The sequence below is a fragment of the Pollachius pollachius genome (assembly GCF_949987615.1).
Source record: "Pollachius pollachius genome assembly, chromosome: 17".
NCBI lineage: Eukaryota > Metazoa > Chordata > Actinopteri > Gadiformes > Gadidae > Pollachius > Pollachius pollachius.
Window position 1 is genome coordinate 17,091,915 of NC_136950.1, and position 18,362 is coordinate 17,110,276.

Here is an 18,362-nt window from a genome sequence, read left to right on the forward strand (position 1 = left end):
CAGAAGACTTGGAGGATTTCAACTGAACAAACGGAAAGAATCATCTGAACACACGAGAACGTTCAGTTGATCCACTGAGTTTATTAACGTTATGCTTGATGAAAAATTAAAATCATAAACAGGTATCTTCAATAACTGAACATGTTGACTTGTTCCCAACAGAACACAAATAATCTAGCTTCAGTTTAAAGTCATTCACAACATGAACATGGACATCTTAACCCTTTCCCATAGAACACTCAACATTTATGATTATGTTGTTAAATCTGTTTTAAATCAGGTTCCATATCATGCATGGCAAAATACAAACTGATATCGGATTCCTTTGATAGAGTTGAAAATATGTAAAATATTAGTAAAATAATGTACCATAAATCAACATTTCAGAATTAAATCTTTGTACAATCTGCTTAACCCAATGGAAGATCCTTTCATGGTTTATCATGCTGAACCTTTCAGAAGCCCAATAAAATTCAGCATTTGGAGTACAGTGGAGTAAATATAAATCATAAACAGGGGCCCATATCTTTAACAACTGTTCTGTTGCTGTGCTGTTACCAACTAAACACAAGGAATCAATATTAATTTGAAAGTCATTCACAACATGGACATCCTAAGCTTTTCCCACCGACAACTTTTATTATGAGTATTTTACATCTGCTGTGTTAGGCTTATAAAAGTTAATATACATTTCAGAGCCCTTTATTAGGAAAATATTAATGTCTGATAATATACAAATATTGAATTATGTTTTTATATTTATCCATCATCAATCAACATTTTAAACACATTTAACATTATGAAGTAAATCTTTGTACAACCTGCTTAACCAAAAGGAAGATCTTCCTTTCATGGTTTATTCTGAAACTTTCAAAAGCCGCTGTTAAACAACCCGATGCACTACAGGTACGTCCATGGGTCCACAGGTATTCAAACGTCCCCCTAACAGCTGGTCCTCAACAACGCCAGGACTGTGAGGACCCCCCAGACCCAAGCGGCCCCCTCTAATCTGACGCTCAGCAGCCCAGCTGAACACAGAGAGGGCTGAGAGATGAACCACGAGAGACACTGATGTTACCCGCTGCTTACCACCTGCACACAGACCTGAAGTGAGCTTAGATCCATAGATGATGAGTGTGTGTATGTCCGTGTACATATGTCTGTGTGTGTGTGTGTGTGTGTGTGTGTGTGTGTGTGTGTGTGTGTGTGTGTGTGTGTGTGTGTGTGTGTGTGTGTGTGTGTGTGTTTATAGATGAATGAACGATGTGTGGGTGTGTTTGTTTGTGTACAAATGTGTGTATATGTGTGTATGTGTGTGTGTGTATAGATTCATAAACGACGTGTATGTGCGGGTGTTTGTGTGTTAATGTCTATGTACATATGTGTTTGTGTGTGTGTTTATGTCTGTATACATGTGTGTACGTGTGTTTGTGTGTATGTGTTTATAGAGTAATGAATGATGTGTCCATGTATGTGTGTGTGTGTTTGTGTTTCTATGAGTCTGTGTGTGTGCGTGTGCGTGTGTGTGTAACTACAATGGACACAGAGACACTGAGGCCCCAGTCTTATGTAACTTAAAGGCAGGGAGGAGGTCCTCCTTGGTGGAGGTGGACTGGAAGGTGTGGATGTGTGTCAGTGTGTCTGAGGACCCTCCTCCACCTGGGGACACACTGTAGAAGGACAGAGAGCCAGCCGGCCGGTCCAGATACACTCCTACTCTGTTAGAGCCAGCGGGAGGGAGACGTATGGCTGTTTGACTACCGTTGTGACGGGCACCGTAACCATCATGACGACAAAGAAGAACCCAGGACTTGTTGTTCAATCCAAGCCTGCTGTTATCACCCGCTCCTCTCCTTGAGATTCCTCTGTATGCCACTCCTATACAAACCTCTCCTTCCCACTCTGCCTCCCAGTAACAGCGGCCAGTCAGACCCTCTCTACACAACACCTGGTACCAATGAACAAATCTCTCTGGGCGATCCGGATACGACTGTTTCTCTTCAACCCACGTCACCTTTATTCTGTCCTCAGACAGAGAGAGTCGTTTTTGGATTGTGTTTGGGTCCAGTGTGAGTTCACAGGCATCTGACCGGAGAAACAGACATGATTAGGCTGCTAAAACATTATTATTAATTACCATCATCATCCTCTTCATCATTTTTTGAATAAGCAGCATCACCTGCTCTTGTTCAAATCTAAGATAAAATACATGCATCATTCAAAACATGTTACTATGACTAAGATAATAAGATATCATATTATGATTATGATAACTGGTGTTGGTGGGTGGTTTGATTTTGTTTTGTATTTTTTAGTTCAGTAGTTGTTTAATATGTGTGCTATGTCTAATGTAATAACCTAAATTAGAACAAATAACAATAATTATTATTATTATAATAGTGACAAGATAATAGTATAATTTACTAGTTTTTGAATATAAAATATACTGTAGAATGTAATTATTATTAATAGTATCGTGATTATTATGGTGTGATGTCTAATGTTGTACAATCATCCGTCATGATATAATCACAGCAATAATGTACATTTTTACATACGTAAGATACATGATTTTAACCATCATCTTCATTGCTAGAAGGATCTAAATAAACGGACGTCACCTCCTGCTGTGTGGATGGACAATCTCAAAAGTTATAATGTGTGTTAATGTGTGTTGTGATGAATCAAACAGACACTTACACTTCTTTAGAGCTGGTTTCAGCCTCCACTCTCCACCGTGCTCCACACTGGGGGGAAAACAAAGTGAGAGCAGCATGTTGAAACATTCACCTTCATCATCTGCTGTCTCATCACTTTCTACACCACATGAGTTACAGCTGCCTTTTCAAACCCCTTCATCTAGCAGCGGGTTGAATCCTTGTAGGAGACTTTGTCCATTAGTCTTGAGCTGTCCTCTCCATACCTGAGAGTGTCCAGTCTCCAGCGTGGATCCTCCAGTCCAGCAGAGAGCAGCGTAGCTCCTGAGTCTCCTGGGTGATTATAGCTCAGGTCCAGCTCTCTCAGATGGGAGGGGTTGGAGCTCAGAGCGGAGGCCAGAGAAGCACAGCCTTCCTTTGTGACCAGGCAGCCAGACAAGCTACGCACACACACACACACACACACACACACACACACACACACACACACACACACACACACACACACACACACACACACACACACACACACACACACACACACACACACACACACTTTATTTATTCTATCTGGATGAGAATAGTTCAAATTGAAGTAAAAAGGTTAATAAAGTATTCATTCTATATGAAGGACAACTAAAAGCTTTATGATTGTATTCAGATGAAAGCCCGGCCAGAGCCTCATCACCATATCTACACTAATGACAACTCCTCAGAGGTACATAACATATAACATATAACATCCATAACATACAGACAGCAACCCCTAACCCTAACCCTCACATCAGCTGGCCAGAGTTCCTACAGCTACAATAACCTGTTAACTCATAACAGACTAGCAGTTAACAAGACAGCAAAAATAAACAACTCCCCTTCAAACTAACATTTTTTTTTCAATCTTCCTGAATCCTCTTCCTCTAAAGTTCTGTTCCTTCTCTGGCCTCTCATCCTCCCATCTGTGGTCCACCGACACGGTGACCCCATCTTACAAATGAACTAGTCCTGGATCATCCCTACATATTAAACAGACCCAAACACACATTTAACTCTATCCCTGACCTGAGAGTTTCCAGTGTACAGTGTGGACTCCCCAGTCCAGCAGAGAGCAGCTTCACTCCTGAATCCTGCAGATCATTGGTACTCAGGTCCAGCACTCTCAGACGAGAGGAGTTGGAGCTGAGAACTGAGGCCAGAGCTTCACAGCATCCCTCTGACAGCTGACTGACATTCAGCCTTCACAGAAAATAAACATAACATGTTACTGTGTTTATGTCTTAAACTTTTTCCAGAATCAATAAAATAAGTTATGCCAATGTTAAAGAAAAAATATCTTAAAATGCTAAAAGTAAGCTTTCAAAATATGTGAAAATATTCAGCATAATTTATCATTACAATTTCCCTCAAAATACACAGCTTTTAGAAATACCTGTTTTTATACCTTACAGAATAAATCCAAACTCCACTTTAAAGCCTGAATACATGCGAATAAGTAGAAAAGAATATTAAAAAATAGCAAGCTGTATTAATTTAACATGCGACTCATACGGTCATGGCAACAACAATAGAAATATGTTGAGTTATTCTTTTTAACATATTTAGGGGTGTGAAATTTTGCTTTTATGGATGCAATTCTGTTCAATGTCTTCTGGTGTAACTGTTTGCACATTCGAGTAGGCTGACCTGAGAGTTTCCAGTGTACAGTGTGGACTCCCCAGTCCAGCAGAGAGCAGCTTCACTCCTGAATCCTTCAGATCATTGGTACTCAGGTCCAGCTCTCTCAGACTAGAGGAGTTGGAGCTGAGAACTGAGGCCAGAGCTTCACAGCATCCCTCTGACAGACGACAGCTATTCAGCCTTCACACAAAATCAAGAGAAAATGTTAGGAAGTGTTTTATTCAACTTTTCTGATAGTTATACAAATGATTATACATTAGATCTTCAAATGTTTGTTATACAGTGCGGCAAAAAAGTATTTAGTCAGCCACCAATTGTGCAAGTTCTCCCACTTAAAAAGATGAGAGAGGCCTGTAATTTTCATCATAGCTATACCTCAGCTATGAGAGACAAAATGAAAAAAAAAATCTAGAAAATCACATTTGATTTTTAATGAATTTATTTGCAAATTATGGTGGAAAATAAGTATTTGGTCAATAAAAAAAGGTCATCTCAATACTTTGTTACGTGCCCTTTGTTGGCAATGACAGAGGCCAAACGCTTTCTGTAAGTCTTTACAAGGTTTTCACACACTGCTGCTGGTATTTTGGCCCATTCCTCCATACAGATCTCCTCTAGAGCAGTGATGTTTTTGGGCCTTTGCTGGGTAACACAGATTTTCAACTCCCTCCAAAGATTTCCTATGGGGTTGATATCTGGAGACTTGCTAGGCCACTCCAGGACCTTGAAATGCTTCTTACGAAGCCACTCCTTCGTTGCCCGGGCGGTGTGTTTGGGGTCATTGTCATGCTGAAAGACCCAGCCACGTTTCATCTTCAGTGCCCTTGCTGATGGAAGGAGGTTTTCACTCAAAATCTCACGATACATGGCCCCATTCATTCTTTCCGTCACACGGATCAGACGTCCTGGTCCCTTGGCAGAAAAACAGGCCCAAAGCATGATGTTTCCACCCCCATGCTTCACTGTAGGTATGGTGTTCTTTGGATGCAACTCAGCATTCTTTCTCCTCCAAACACGGCGAGTTGAGTTTTTACCAAAAAGTTCTATTTTGGTTTCATCTGACCATATGACATTCTCCCAATCCTGTTCTGGATCATCCAAATGCTCTCTAGCAAACTTCAAACGGGCCCGGACATGCACTGGCTTTAGCAGGGGGACACGTCTGGCACTGCAGGATTTGAGTCCCTGGCGGCGTAGTGTGTTAGTGATGGTAGCCTTTGTTACTTTGGTCCCAGCTCTCTGGAGATCATTCACTAGGTCCCCCCGTGTGGTTCTGGGATTTTTGTTCACCGTTCTTGTGATCATTTTGACCCCACAGTATGAGATCTTGCGTGGAGCCCCAGATCGAGGGAGATTATCAGTGGTCTTGTATGTATTCCATTTTCTAATAATTGCTCCCACAGTTGATTTCTTCACACCAAGCTGCTTACCTATTGCAGATTCAGACTTCCCAGCCTGGTGCAGGTCTACAATTGTGTTTCTGGTGTCCTTTGACAGCTCTTTGGTCTTGGCCATAGTGGAGTTTGGAGTGTGACTGTTTGAGGTTGTGGACAGGTGTCTTTTATACTGATAAGGAGTTCAAACATGTGCCATTAATACAGGTAAACAGCCTCTTAAAGAAGAAGAAGTTACAGGTCTGTGACAGCCAGAAATCTGGCTGGTTTGTAGGTGACCAAATACTTATTTTCCACCATCATTTGCAAATAAATTCTTAAAAAAAAATCAGACAATGTGATTTTCTGGATTTCTTTTTTTCATTTTGTCTCTCATAGCTGAGGTTTACCTATGATGAAAATTACAGGCCTCTCTCGTCTTTTTAAGTGGGAGAACTTGCACAATTGGTGGCTGACTAAATACTTTTTTGCCCGCTGTATATGAGGTGTAAAATGTTGATACTAACAACAATACTAATAACAGTTGTTCTGTATTTCTGAAAACTGTATCATATCACTTTAATAGTAGTATGAATATTGTGTTGTGTGTATTGTAAAACATGTTTTAAGTGTCCGTACAGATACATTTTTTATGTTATTATAACTTTGATATTCAATCGTTATATTTTGCTCTGTATTTCTAAATATTCAATTATGTTATTCTGTATTTCTACATATTGTTCTGTATTTCCATGTCTTAAATTGAAATTATGAAGATAAAATCTATACGTAAAAATATGTAAACATTCTAACATAACCTAATAATTCTAACAGACCTTAACAGTCATCGAAATAAAAAATAGAAATTGTTGCGTTGTTACAATGAAAACTATATTGTGGTGATCACGGCCGTGGTCGCTGTGTCCGGGTGCCGCAAAGGATCCTGGGAGGCCCGGGGGAAGCGGGAACACCAACCACCAAGTGTTGTGTGTGTTTGTGAGTGTGAGTGTGAGTGTGAGTGTGTGTGTGTGTGTGTGTGTGTGTGCGTGCAAAAATATAGGCTAATCTCGGGTTGTGCGATGTATTGCGTAGCTGCTTTAAACCTGGTCATTCCTGCTTGCCACAATATAATTAGTTTATGTAGACCTATAACCTTTGATTGATTCACCAAATACGGTGACTTCATTTGTTTAACTCTGTTTGACACTGTCCTGTTAACAGGGTATTGTGGGAAGGCACTTTCCACTTGAAAAGTTGCAATGGCAACCTTGGGATTACTTTTCAACTTTTAATTTTCACATCCCAGAAAAAACAACAAGGTGTATTATGACCAATTACCACCACTCTAATAAATGTGGTCATCAAAGGTACTGAGTTATCAGATGATAAAGTTAGACGTCATTTAGGAGTGATCCTCAAACCAGTGGTCAGTAGTTGTTTTAAATGTCTCCTGATTCCTAACTATTTGCACGTTGAGTAAAACTGACCTGAGAGTTTCCAGTGTACAGTTTGGACTCCCCAGTCCAGCAGAGAGCAGCTTCACTCCTGAATCGTTCAGATCATTGTTACTCAGGTCCAGCTCTCTCAGACTAGGGGAGTTGGAGCTGAGAACTGAGGCCAGAGCTTCACAGCATTCCTCTGACAGATCACAGCCAATCAGCCTATACACAAAAAACAGAACTTGTTAGGAACGGAGATTAAAAGTGCTTAAAAGATCCAACTAGCTCACAGGAGAAACATGGTGTAGCTATCGAACAGCACAGGGCCGCCATGGGGCCAACACTGGAGGGGAGTACGACCAGTGATGATAGCGCCTCTCTTCGGCTCTCCTCACTGCTGTCAGGAATCAGGGAAGTGAGCTCAAGGAGATGATTGTGGACATTCAAACTTCCATCAGCAGTCGCCCGATGGCCTTGTAGGGATCCTGGACTCTGTGTGAACAGAGTCTGACCTAACGAAGCAGAGGGCTGTGGAGCCAAGCCAAGCCTTAAACTCGCTGAATGCTCCGCTGACTGATTGGGCGTGTAAATGCAATTAAAATGGTTTCCCTCCCTACATTTCTTCATCTCTTTCAGTCCCAATGCTTTCTTCTGTAAGATTATTGATTCCTTAATTCATCTTTTACTTTGAGTTTTAAATCCAATCATCATCCAATCATCCAATCATTTCTCTGTTTTTCTATATATTCAATCGTTTTATGTTCTGTATTTCTACATGTTCAATCGTTTTATGTTCTGTATTTCTACATCTTAAAATGTTTGACCTTCTGTATTTAATGTCTTCAATTGTAATTCTGAATATAATATATATATAAAGAATATATGTAAAAAAATTATAACATAACAAGACCTTATACAGTCATGGCAACTAAAAATAGAAATTGGTGAGTTGTGATCAATTGGTGAGACATTTAGTTTATTTAGACCTATAACCTTTGATGGATGCAAATACTGCGACTTCTTTAAAAGGTGACATATTATAACACCGGGTGTGAGTGTGATTAGCCGTTATAAGCCGTTTTGAAAATCGGCCTCTACTGACATCATATGTGTGCTGGATAGATCAGTTTACCAGCCTACCAAGTGGACTGTAGCAAACGTTGCTCATCTAGCCGTCACACATCTAAGTGGACACCTGTGATGTCAGAAGTGGCAGATTTTCAAAACGGCTTGTAACGACTAATCACTCAAACCTGGTGGTATAATATGTCACCTTTAACTACCACTGTCCCATTAACAGGGAATTGTGGGAGGGCACTATCATTATATTTTGTGTTTATAATTGAAAGTTGCAATAGCAACTTTGGGATGACTTTTCAACTTTTCATTTTGACATCCCACATAAACAACAACTTGTAATAGGTCCCACGGCACCACTCTAATAAATCTGGTCATCAAAGATACTGAGTTATTAGCTGATATAGATTGACGTCATTTAGGAGCAATTCTCAAACCAGGTGCCAGTAGTTTAAAGCCCTCTGAAATGGAACCTTGTAGTGTAACTGTTTGCACTTTGAGTAGAACTGACCTGAGAGTTTCCAGTACACAGTATGGACTCCCGAGTCCAGCAGAGATCAGCTTCACTCCTGAATCCTGCAGATTATTGGAACTCAGGTCCAGCTCTCTCAGACAAGAGGATTTGGAGCTGAGAACTGAGGCCAGAGCTTCACAGCATCTCTCTGACAGCTTACAGCCATTCAGCCTCCGCAGACAATAAACCAAACAAGTTAGGAACCGTAATTAAATGTTTTATTAGACTTTACCTATAGTTTAACAAATGATTATACATATCTTTAAACGTTAGTTATATATTAGCTGAAAATGTTGATACTAACAATACTCATAACAGTTGTTTTGTAGTATGTATTTGTATAATGTATATTTTGTTGCGTATTGTAATACAATTTATTAGTGAACCTACTGAGATGTTTTGGAGGCTTTGATCACTGGCAGCAGCCCCAGAAGACCCTCCTCAGAAGCAGAGTATTTCTTCAGGTAAAACACATCCAGCTGCTTTTCTGATGTCAGTATGATGAAAACCAGAGCTGACCACTGAGCAGAGGAGAGAGATTCTGTGGAGATACTTCCTGATGTCAGGTACTGTTGGATGTCCTCCACTAGAGAACGGTCGTTCAGCTCATTCAGACAGTGGAACAGATTGATGCTTCGCTCTGGAGAGAGATCTCCATCTATCTTCTTCTTGATGTAATGGACTATTTGGGTATTGCTCCGTGACCTTCCTCCTGTCTGTCGCGGCAGAACTTTTTTCGTCAGATTGCCCAGTAATGTATTTCCTCTTTTTCCCAGCAGATCTTGTAGGATAATTTGATTGGACTCTAGAGAGAGGCCAAGGAGGAAGCGGAGGAACAAGTCCAGGTGTCCGTTCTCACTCTGTACGGCCTTGTCCACAGCACTCTGGTAGAGGAGGAGAAGTTCATCTTGCCTGGAGGCTGGCTGTTCTTCTGAGATCAGATTGACACCAGTTTTGATGTAGGACATTAGGACATAAAGGGCAGCCAGAAACTCCTGGATGCTCAGATGGACAAAGCAGAACACCTTGTCCTGGTACAGCCCACACTCCTCTTTAAAGATCTGGGTGAACACTCCTGAGTACACTGAGGCTGCTCTGATATTAATGTCACACTCTGCCAAGTCTGCCTCATAGAAGATCAGGTTGCCTTTCTCCAGCTGGTTAAAAGCCAGTTTCCCCAGAGAAACAATGATCTCCCTGCTCTCTGAACTCCAGTGTGGATCTGTTTCAGCTGCTTCAGCTCTCTCACGATACTTCCTGTCCCCTTGTATGGACTGAACCCTCAGGAAGTGGCTGTACATCTGAGTCACGGTCTTGGGCACCTCTTCTCCTCTCTGGGATGTTTTGAAGAAGTCCTCCAGTACTGTAGCAGTGATCCAACAGAAGACTGGGATGTGACACATGATGTGGAGGCTTCGAGATTTCTTGACGTGAGAGATGATTGTGCTGGCCAGTGTCCCCTGTCTGAATCTCTTCCTGAAGTACTCCTCCTTCTGTGGGTCGTTGAACCCTCTGACCTCTGTCACCATGTCAACACACTCAGCAGGAATCAGATTGGCTGCCGCAGGGCGTGTGGTTATCCAGATGTGAGCAGAGGGAAGCAGGAATCCCCTGATGATGTTTGTCAGCAGCACATCTACTGAGGTCGGCTCCCTGATATCAGTCCAGATCGGGTTGTTCTGGAAGTCCAGAGGAAGTCGACACTCATCCAGACCATCCAAGATGAAGACTACTTGGTCATGGTCGTATTTGTAGATTCCTGCTTCTTTGGTTTCAACAGAAAACTGATGAAGAAATTCCGTTAAGCTAAACTCTTTCCCTTTCAGTAAATTCAGCTCTCTGAAAGTGAGGAGAAATGTGAAGTCTATCTCTTGGTTGGTTTTGCCTTCAGCCCAGTCCAGAGTGAACTTGTGCGTTAAGAAGGTTTTACCAATGCCAGCCACTCCGGTTGTCATTATTATTCTGATTGGTTTATCTTGTCCAGGTAAGGGTTTAAATATGTCTTCACATCTGATTGGTGTTTCCTCATTGGCTGGCTTACTGGAAGCCTTTTCAATCAGTCTGACCTCATGTTCCTTGTTGACCCCTCCACTGCCTCTATCTGTGATGGGGAGCTCGGTATAGATCTCATTCAGAGGTCTCTGCTCTCCTGCTCTAGCGATTCCCTCAAACACACACTGGAACTTCTTCTTCAGATGAGACTTGAGTGGACTTGACTGGACATCAACAGCTAATAAATCACAAACCAGAAGACAAATGCTATACATATTTCCAAGCAATATTACTAATGTAAAGAAAAGAATCTTATAAATTCTATTTTATAACATTGTTAGTAGTGCTATCGTTGTATCAGTGGTATCCGTGACTTGCTGACCTGATAAAACAAGATAGTGGTGCATGTCTTCCACTGAGTTATTCGGCTGTTTATCTGCAGTTTAATGTTTAACATTCTTTATCCTGATACCCCCACAATGACCCTACATATCTGGATCAAAGCAATCAACGCGATACCCCCACAATAACCCTACATATCTGGATCAAACCATTCAACCTATATATGAGTATCTTACCACTCCCCAGTTTGTTGGCCAGTTCCTCCTCGTTAATCTCCATCAGGCAGAGCTTTGTGATGTCCACCACTCCCTCTATGGCGCGCCTCCTCTGCTCCTCGTTCTTACCATCAACCTCCTCCTCCTCCTCCCTCTGACTCTTTGAGCATTGTGGGTAATCTGAGAAGAGATCCCTCCAGAGCTTCTTCAGCTCCTTGTCTAGAAAAGTGTGTGCAGTCTCCTCCGCCCTCTGGAACAGAACAAACATCAAGGAGAACTTGAACTACTCTGAACCAACTGAGGACATCAGAAGCATTTGTCCTAGATTAACGTCTCGCTGGTCTAAAGAGGGAAGCTTTGAGACTATTGGCTCCACAAGAGATGCATTCAATGCTTATGTAGAGCAGGGGCACCGCTAGAGATTGTGGGGCCCTATGAAAGAATATATTGGGCCTCCAACCTTGCCCTCCCACCAGCCTAGATAACCCATTTGACCACCCATAAATCGATAGACTGGTAGCTCTAGTGTAGCCTAGTGCTAATTAACTAACAATTAGCCTGCTGTAACTGACCATTGATGTATGAAGAGGTACATGAGTGGCATCTCTCATTTCTGTTTTGGGCAGAAAGGCTTTCCTCAAAAACAGTTTTGAGAAATGCACTGAAATTCAGTGGTATTTTAAATTTTGGTCAATATGTTTCCAAAGTCTGTCAGAAGCCAGTAATGCCGCTCTGGCTCTAAGTCTAAACACCTTAATAAAATGTCACAGAAACGACACAGACCACTTCATACCCTTCTTACCACTAGGGGTCAGTATTCACAGACCTACCCTGGCTGTATAGTTGATAAGTAGAAGAAAAGGCCTCAGTAAACAGACTTCCCGGTTCATCCACCCGTCTCCCTCATTTATTGAATTATTTATGAATTTCATGTTCGATGAAGAACTATTTAATTGATATAAGATTGTATGATTCACTAGGTAGCTCCATGTTAATGAGCACCAAAGGAAGGTGAATAAATAAAAACCTTTTTTTGGATGTACTGGGTGACCAACTGTTGGCCGTTTTCCTCCCTCTCAGCTTACTGATTTGTTTCTAATCCCCCGACTTCTTCCTCAACGACGACGTGTCAATCTACTGACAGTCTGTTCTCCATCTGTTCTGCTTGTAACAAACCGAGAGGAAGACTGTGCTGAAAACTGGATCTATGCAAGACTGAACCATGCAGTGGGGGGAAATATAAAGACTATACTGAACATTTAGCCTAACATGGAGAAACAAACCCCTTGTTTGTTTCAATTGTTATGTTTTAATAGATACAATTTTCACTTGATTATGATGAATTATTATAATATTAATAATAATATTAATGTTCTCTGAGTGGCCCCTGTCAGTGATTGGCCCCCTTTGGTCGCCCCTGTTTTGAGCTGAAGTCAAAATTCTTGTTTCATTTACACACCTTGATCAGCTCTGCTTGATGCTCTCGTAGAGACGAAGCACTGGTACCCTTTGAACTCTCCTGGTGTCGCCTGTGGAGAACACACACACACACACACACACACACACACACACACACACACACACACACGATCTTTTATTACTAAATATTTGCTGACTTGTAAATATTAGTCTGCAACAAGCAACTGGTCTTCTTGTTCGCCTGTTTAAAACTCCTACCTCTCCTCTCTTGAGGGGCGTCTAGCTCTACTGAAGTCAGGACCATTCTCCATAGACCATTCACTCTTTATGGAGACACAGTTGGATCCAGGGGAGTCTGCTCTCTCCTGCTGGACTCTTCTAGAAAAACAAGAATCAGGATTAACCAGAATACCATGGATATCTGAGGGATATAGTTTAATAATCTCTGACAAATCCTTACCTCTTCTCAATAGACTGATTTCCATCTTTAAATTGGACAAGAGGATGCCCCATAGACCAGTCGCTCTTCATGGAGACACAGCTGGGTCCAGGGGAGTCTGCTCTCTGCTGCTGCTCTGGGCTTCAACACAACACACACAGTTTTTACTCAGACTAATGATGGAGTCATGATATGATGGAGTCACTGCTGAGCTTTGAGATGGACAACACACACGTACGCACGCACGCACGCACACACACACACAGACAAACACACACACACACAATGGATATTTTCGAATAAATATTTCCTGACATCTAGATATTTGTCTGCTACAAGCAACTGGTCTACTTGTTTGCCTGTTTCAAACTCCTACCTCTCCTCTCTGGAGGGGCGTCCATCTTTACTGAAGTCAAGACCATTCTCCATAGACCAGTCGCTCTTCATGGAGACACAGCTGGGTCCAGGGGAGTCTGCTCTCTCCTGCTGCTCTGGGCTTCAACACACACACAGCTTTTACTCAGACTAATGATGGAGTCATGATATCACTACTGAGCTCTGAGATGGACAACAGTCACAGAAAGAGAGAGATCCTCTTCTTACCTCCTAGCTTTGCTCTGGCGGCCATGTTCCTCAGACAGAGTGGTTTTAGAGGTGGCACCCCCCTCCTCTCTCTCCTCATCCATAGTAGACTGGAGACCTGGACACAAACACAACTACATACTGTTTCTAAGGCAATTCAGCATTGGCTTACTCTCTGTTTTATGTAAGCTGCATATTGCCAGTCCCAGGGGGCTGTGAGGCAGGGTGGTCTTTCCTACATGCAGATTCATAGACCACCTCATTCTCAATAAGGGCAACGATGTTGCCCAAATGTTTCCAATAACTATTTAATAACTATTTATTAATAACTATTAATTAATAACTATTTGATAACACTTCATCATTCCACTCAGAAGGTCTCTAAGGGCTTAAAATGTGTCTGATCAAGATCAAGTTCACAATGCGGAAATCATACCAACTTTTCTGCTGGTTAAACCGCTCTGAAGGCAGGACCATATATGAACTTCCTCATGTCGCATGACATTACAACCAGAGCTGTGATTAAGGCCCACAGAGAACAAGAACCAGAAAAACATGATCTTTAAACACCTTCGCTAACCAAGATGTCTTCCTGACTAATAATAATATGACTCATTATGATGCAAATACAACTGTATAATGTATTCTATGCACCTCATGATAATAATACTCATAATAATAATATTAACAACATAACAATACATATATAACTGTATATTTTTAGAATCATTTCATTTTCTAATAAGAAAATAAAATGATAATTCTGACCAACAGCCATGTGACTGATTAACTTCTAACAGTGAGCGGTTTCACGGACACTTCAGTTTAAACATTTGTTTATTAACCTGACATATTTAATAATAATGTTTAGCGGTACGTGTTTACATAAAAATAGCAATCTTCCTATGGATATTTAAGTGATAGATATTTATGATATATCAGGGATCAGAGTTGAGTACAGTACCTTAGTCTTCTTCCTGCTGTAATGAAGTGAGTCACACCAAACCGTCAGACTCATAACAAGTTACTGTTGCTGTGAACCAACCAGTTGGACCACTTACCCTCTGGGGGGGGGGGGGGGGTGGAGCTCTGGACACAGGGAGGCAGAGACGGGGTAAAAGGAAACAGGGTTTATTGGGACATGGGGTAGATGACAAGCTGGGGCAAAGCAAGCGATAGTCAGGCAGGCGAGGGTTTGGCAACCGGAGGTCAGTCAGACAGGCAAGGACTCGACGACAGGCGGGTAGTCAGGCAGGCAGGGGTTCGGCAACAGGTAGGCAGAGTGACGGACGGAGAACTAGGGAAGAGGGGAGAGGGTTAGCAAGAGAACGGGAACACCGAACTGGGTCTAGAGAATGCTGGTAGGACTGATACGAACTGGGTAGTTGTAAACGATGAACTGGCGCCGGCTGGATGGAGATCCCCGGCTGAAGTAGGAAGTGGAGATTGATGATTGAAGACAGGTGTGACGGAAGAATGGGGTACAGTGGCGTCAAGTGGCCACTAGATGAAGATGTTGGACCGCGTAGCAGGACGCGGCGTGACACAGACAGAGAGGCGTTAGACTCGCCAGCGTCCCCGTTACTAGGCCTCCGGATCCGGACGAAATTCGTCCGTCCGTACCAAACGTTGTCTCCGGGGCTACCATTCATACCTCCGTCCGGTTTCAGTGTTGTTATGGATGTTGTTATGGATGGAAAAAAAAGGTGCAAAAAGTGTAGGCCTAGGCGGCGACGGAATGTGGCACCCCTCACCAACCCGCAGATTATCTCCTCAAAATGTTGTGCCATTTTTAAATGACTAGTTGCAACTCATTGCCAAAGCAGGGGAACAATAAAATAAAAAGGTCAGGTATATAGTATAATACGTTAAAGACAATATATATACATATCAGATGGGAGATTATACTACTCTATCTATTTTCACGAATGGTCTGACTTCTGACTCTATACTGCCACCTCGATTTCCGATTGGTATTGCTCTGTTTCTCCCGGAGCACTCCGGATTCGTAAACTCAGAGGCGACGGACCCATTGACGGATGAAACACCTCTGGGACCTGACGAAACAGTCCGTATCCTTATTTACCGTAGGGTGTGAATGGGCCTTTAGTCATATGCCTACCACACACTAGATGACACAAAAAAGACCTATATATAAACAAGTGTATGGCCTAATCACGTAAATGTCATGCCTGATCACTTTATAAACTGCAAAAGTGATTGTGATTATTGAAGTAAAAAATAAAATAAAAAAGAAGTTCATTCATAATGTTGTAGAGCGGGGGATATCCCGTTGGTATTTGAATGACTTTTTTGCTAATCTTGTCCCCTTATAACTCTTACTCCTCACCCTAAACGTGAAGATAAAGTGATAAGTTGCCCAGTTGTCAGCCTGGTTCTCTGGCAGAGTCTGCCAGGTAAAAGTGTATGCGTAAAGCCGCTCCTCCTTTCATGTCTATGCTAGAGAGAGAGCAGTAGTGCGCACCTAAAAAAGAAGCCACTCTTAAAACACAACACACACACACACAGACACACACAGACACACACACACACACACACACACACGCACACACACACACACACACACACACACACACACACACACACACAGACACACACACTCACCCCACGGCGGGTGCTGATTGTCTGCGCACGCAGACACACACACACACACACACACAGGGCCGCCGGACTGGGGGTGTAAAGTGGACAGGCTTGGGGGGGGCCCAAGGCAGAGGCGGGCCCAGTGGAATGTAAAAAAAGATTTGAATTTTTTGCCACCCCCTAGTGGTAGGAGCTGCACACTGCGCCCAGTGGTCAATTGCCGGCAGGCCACGTCTCGGACCCCCCCAGCAGGATTTGATACATTTAAATTCAAAAACTGTTCAGAAAAAATATATAAAGTTTACTGTATCCGGCCCTTTACATTCAAGCTACCAGATATCGATATTCGACATTGAAAATAATTATATAACTTCAAAAAACATTCAAAAACATACTCGCATGGCGCGTTGTGTGGAGGCGCATTAGAGAGGATCATATCTAATAACTAGACACCTAACAGTGCGTCAGCAGAGTGCAATGCTTCTAAACTTTTAATCAAACGTGCAGACAAATTTCAACTTCATAAAGTAAAGTTAATTCACGGTGCGTGCTGCTTAAACGTAATACAAATGAGCCTTCTAGTCAGTGAAGGCGGCAACTGAAGGCTCATTTGCTTAGAACGCTAAAAAAAGAAATAGCTGATTTGTGATTGGTTGCAAGGAGTAGATGTGGCTGGCCGCCCTTCCTATGTTTAACATGGTATGGATGATTTACCTGCAACAGTGAAACTGAATTGTGATTGGTTATTTTTAATTCTCAAAAGGCGGCAAAAGTGGCTAGTCCCGTACATAACATACTCAGAGTATCGTCGGCCAGCCCATGGACCTATTAAAGAAGGGCCAACCTCCTGCCTTGCAAAGGCACTTGGCAATTTTTTTTCAACATTTTCATGTAATTATTCAGTAATAAACATACATCGCACATAGAAAATTTTAAAATAGAAAAAATACTTTTAAATAATTTCATCATCACATAAATCTTTTTTTTTTTATTATGAGGAGGCGTTTCCTCTGTAGCCTCCTCTAAGGAACCAGCCCTTATTAACAGACACATATCTAACTATGTATCAACTAACTATTAATCACTTCCTGGCATCAACTGGTTGCTATGACACCTTCCAATTAGGATTTCGACACACACTACACAGCACCGAGACCGCCCTTATTAAAGTTGTAAGCGACATCAGTCTTAACACAGACTCTGGCAAAAATTCAATACTAACGTTACTAGACCTCAGTGCTGTATTCGACACTGTAGACCATTCAATACTTTTGGACAGGTTAGAAAACTGGGTGGGGCTTTCAAGCACAGTCTTAAATTGGTTTAGGTCCTACCTACAAAATAGGTAGGTAACTACTTTGTTTCCATTGTCGACTTTGTATCGGAATCAACCAAGTCCCACACGGTTCGATCTTAGGACCCTCTTTATTCAACATCTACATGCTCCCACTAGGGCAAATCATGCAAAATAACGATATTGACCATCATTGCTATGTCGATGACACGCAAATCTATGTATCGCTATCACCAAATGACTATCGCCCATAGATCTGCTGTGCCAGTGCATTGAGCAAGTCAAAGACTGGAAGTGCCGAAATTTCCTTCAACTAAATGAGACAAAAACCGAGGTAATTGTATTTGGAAAAAAATAAAAAGTCAACCAACACCTTCACTCTCTGTCCCTGAAAACCTCAATCAAAGCCAGAAATTTAGCGGTTATCATGGATTCAGATTTACATTTCGGCAGTCACTTTAAATCAGTTATAAAATCTGCATATTATCACCTTAAAAATGTAGCAAGACTTAGAGGGCTCATGTCCACCAAAGACTTACAAAAACTTGTACATGCCTTTATCACTAGTAAGCTTGATTACTGCAATGGTCTCCTTACAGGTCTCCCAAAACAAACTCTAAGGAAGCTTCAGCTTGTTCAGAATGCTGCTGCTAGAGTTCTAACAAAGACCAAAAAAGTTGAACATATAACACCAATCCTTAAATCGTTACATTGGCTTCCTGTAGGTCAGAGAATTGATAT

At 41.9% G+C, this 18,362-nt stretch overlaps 1 protein-coding gene across 2 annotated transcripts in view; it reads right to left on the reverse strand.

Moving 5' to 3' along the window:
• Nucleotides 1-61: 61 nt before the first annotated feature.
• LOC307088845 (uncharacterized protein) overlaps nucleotides 62-18,362 on the reverse strand; it is a 69,919-nt gene continuing 51,618 nt past the window's right edge. The window contains exons 1-15 of one of the 2 annotated variants that reach the window (XM_079754862.1): nucleotides 14,688-14,751; nucleotides 13,745-13,841; nucleotides 13,518-13,637; nucleotides 13,163-13,282; nucleotides 12,961-13,080; nucleotides 12,743-12,812; nucleotides 11,305-11,533; nucleotides 9,125-10,964; nucleotides 8,732-8,905; nucleotides 7,192-7,365; nucleotides 4,338-4,511; nucleotides 3,717-3,890; nucleotides 2,924-3,097; nucleotides 2,701-2,747; nucleotides 62-2,085 (exon numbers count right to left, since the gene is read on the reverse strand). In XM_079754862.1, coding sequence (XP_079610988.1) covers nucleotides 1,532-2,085; nucleotides 2,701-2,747; nucleotides 2,924-3,097; nucleotides 3,717-3,890; nucleotides 4,338-4,511; nucleotides 7,192-7,365; nucleotides 8,732-8,905; nucleotides 9,125-10,964; nucleotides 11,305-11,533; nucleotides 12,743-12,812; nucleotides 12,961-13,080; nucleotides 13,163-13,282; nucleotides 13,518-13,637; nucleotides 13,745-13,827 — 4,053 coding nt within the window. In that variant the 5' untranslated portion in view covers nucleotides 13,828-13,841; nucleotides 14,688-14,751 and the 3' untranslated portion in view covers nucleotides 62-1,531. Of the gene's footprint in view, nucleotides 2,086-2,700; nucleotides 2,748-2,923; nucleotides 3,098-3,716; nucleotides 3,891-4,337; nucleotides 4,512-7,191; nucleotides 7,366-8,731; nucleotides 8,906-9,124; nucleotides 10,965-11,304; nucleotides 11,534-12,742; nucleotides 12,813-12,960; nucleotides 13,081-13,162; nucleotides 13,283-13,517; nucleotides 13,638-13,744; nucleotides 13,842-14,687; nucleotides 14,752-18,362 lie in introns of those variants that run through there. The other variant, XM_079754870.1, reaches the window with a different exon arrangement.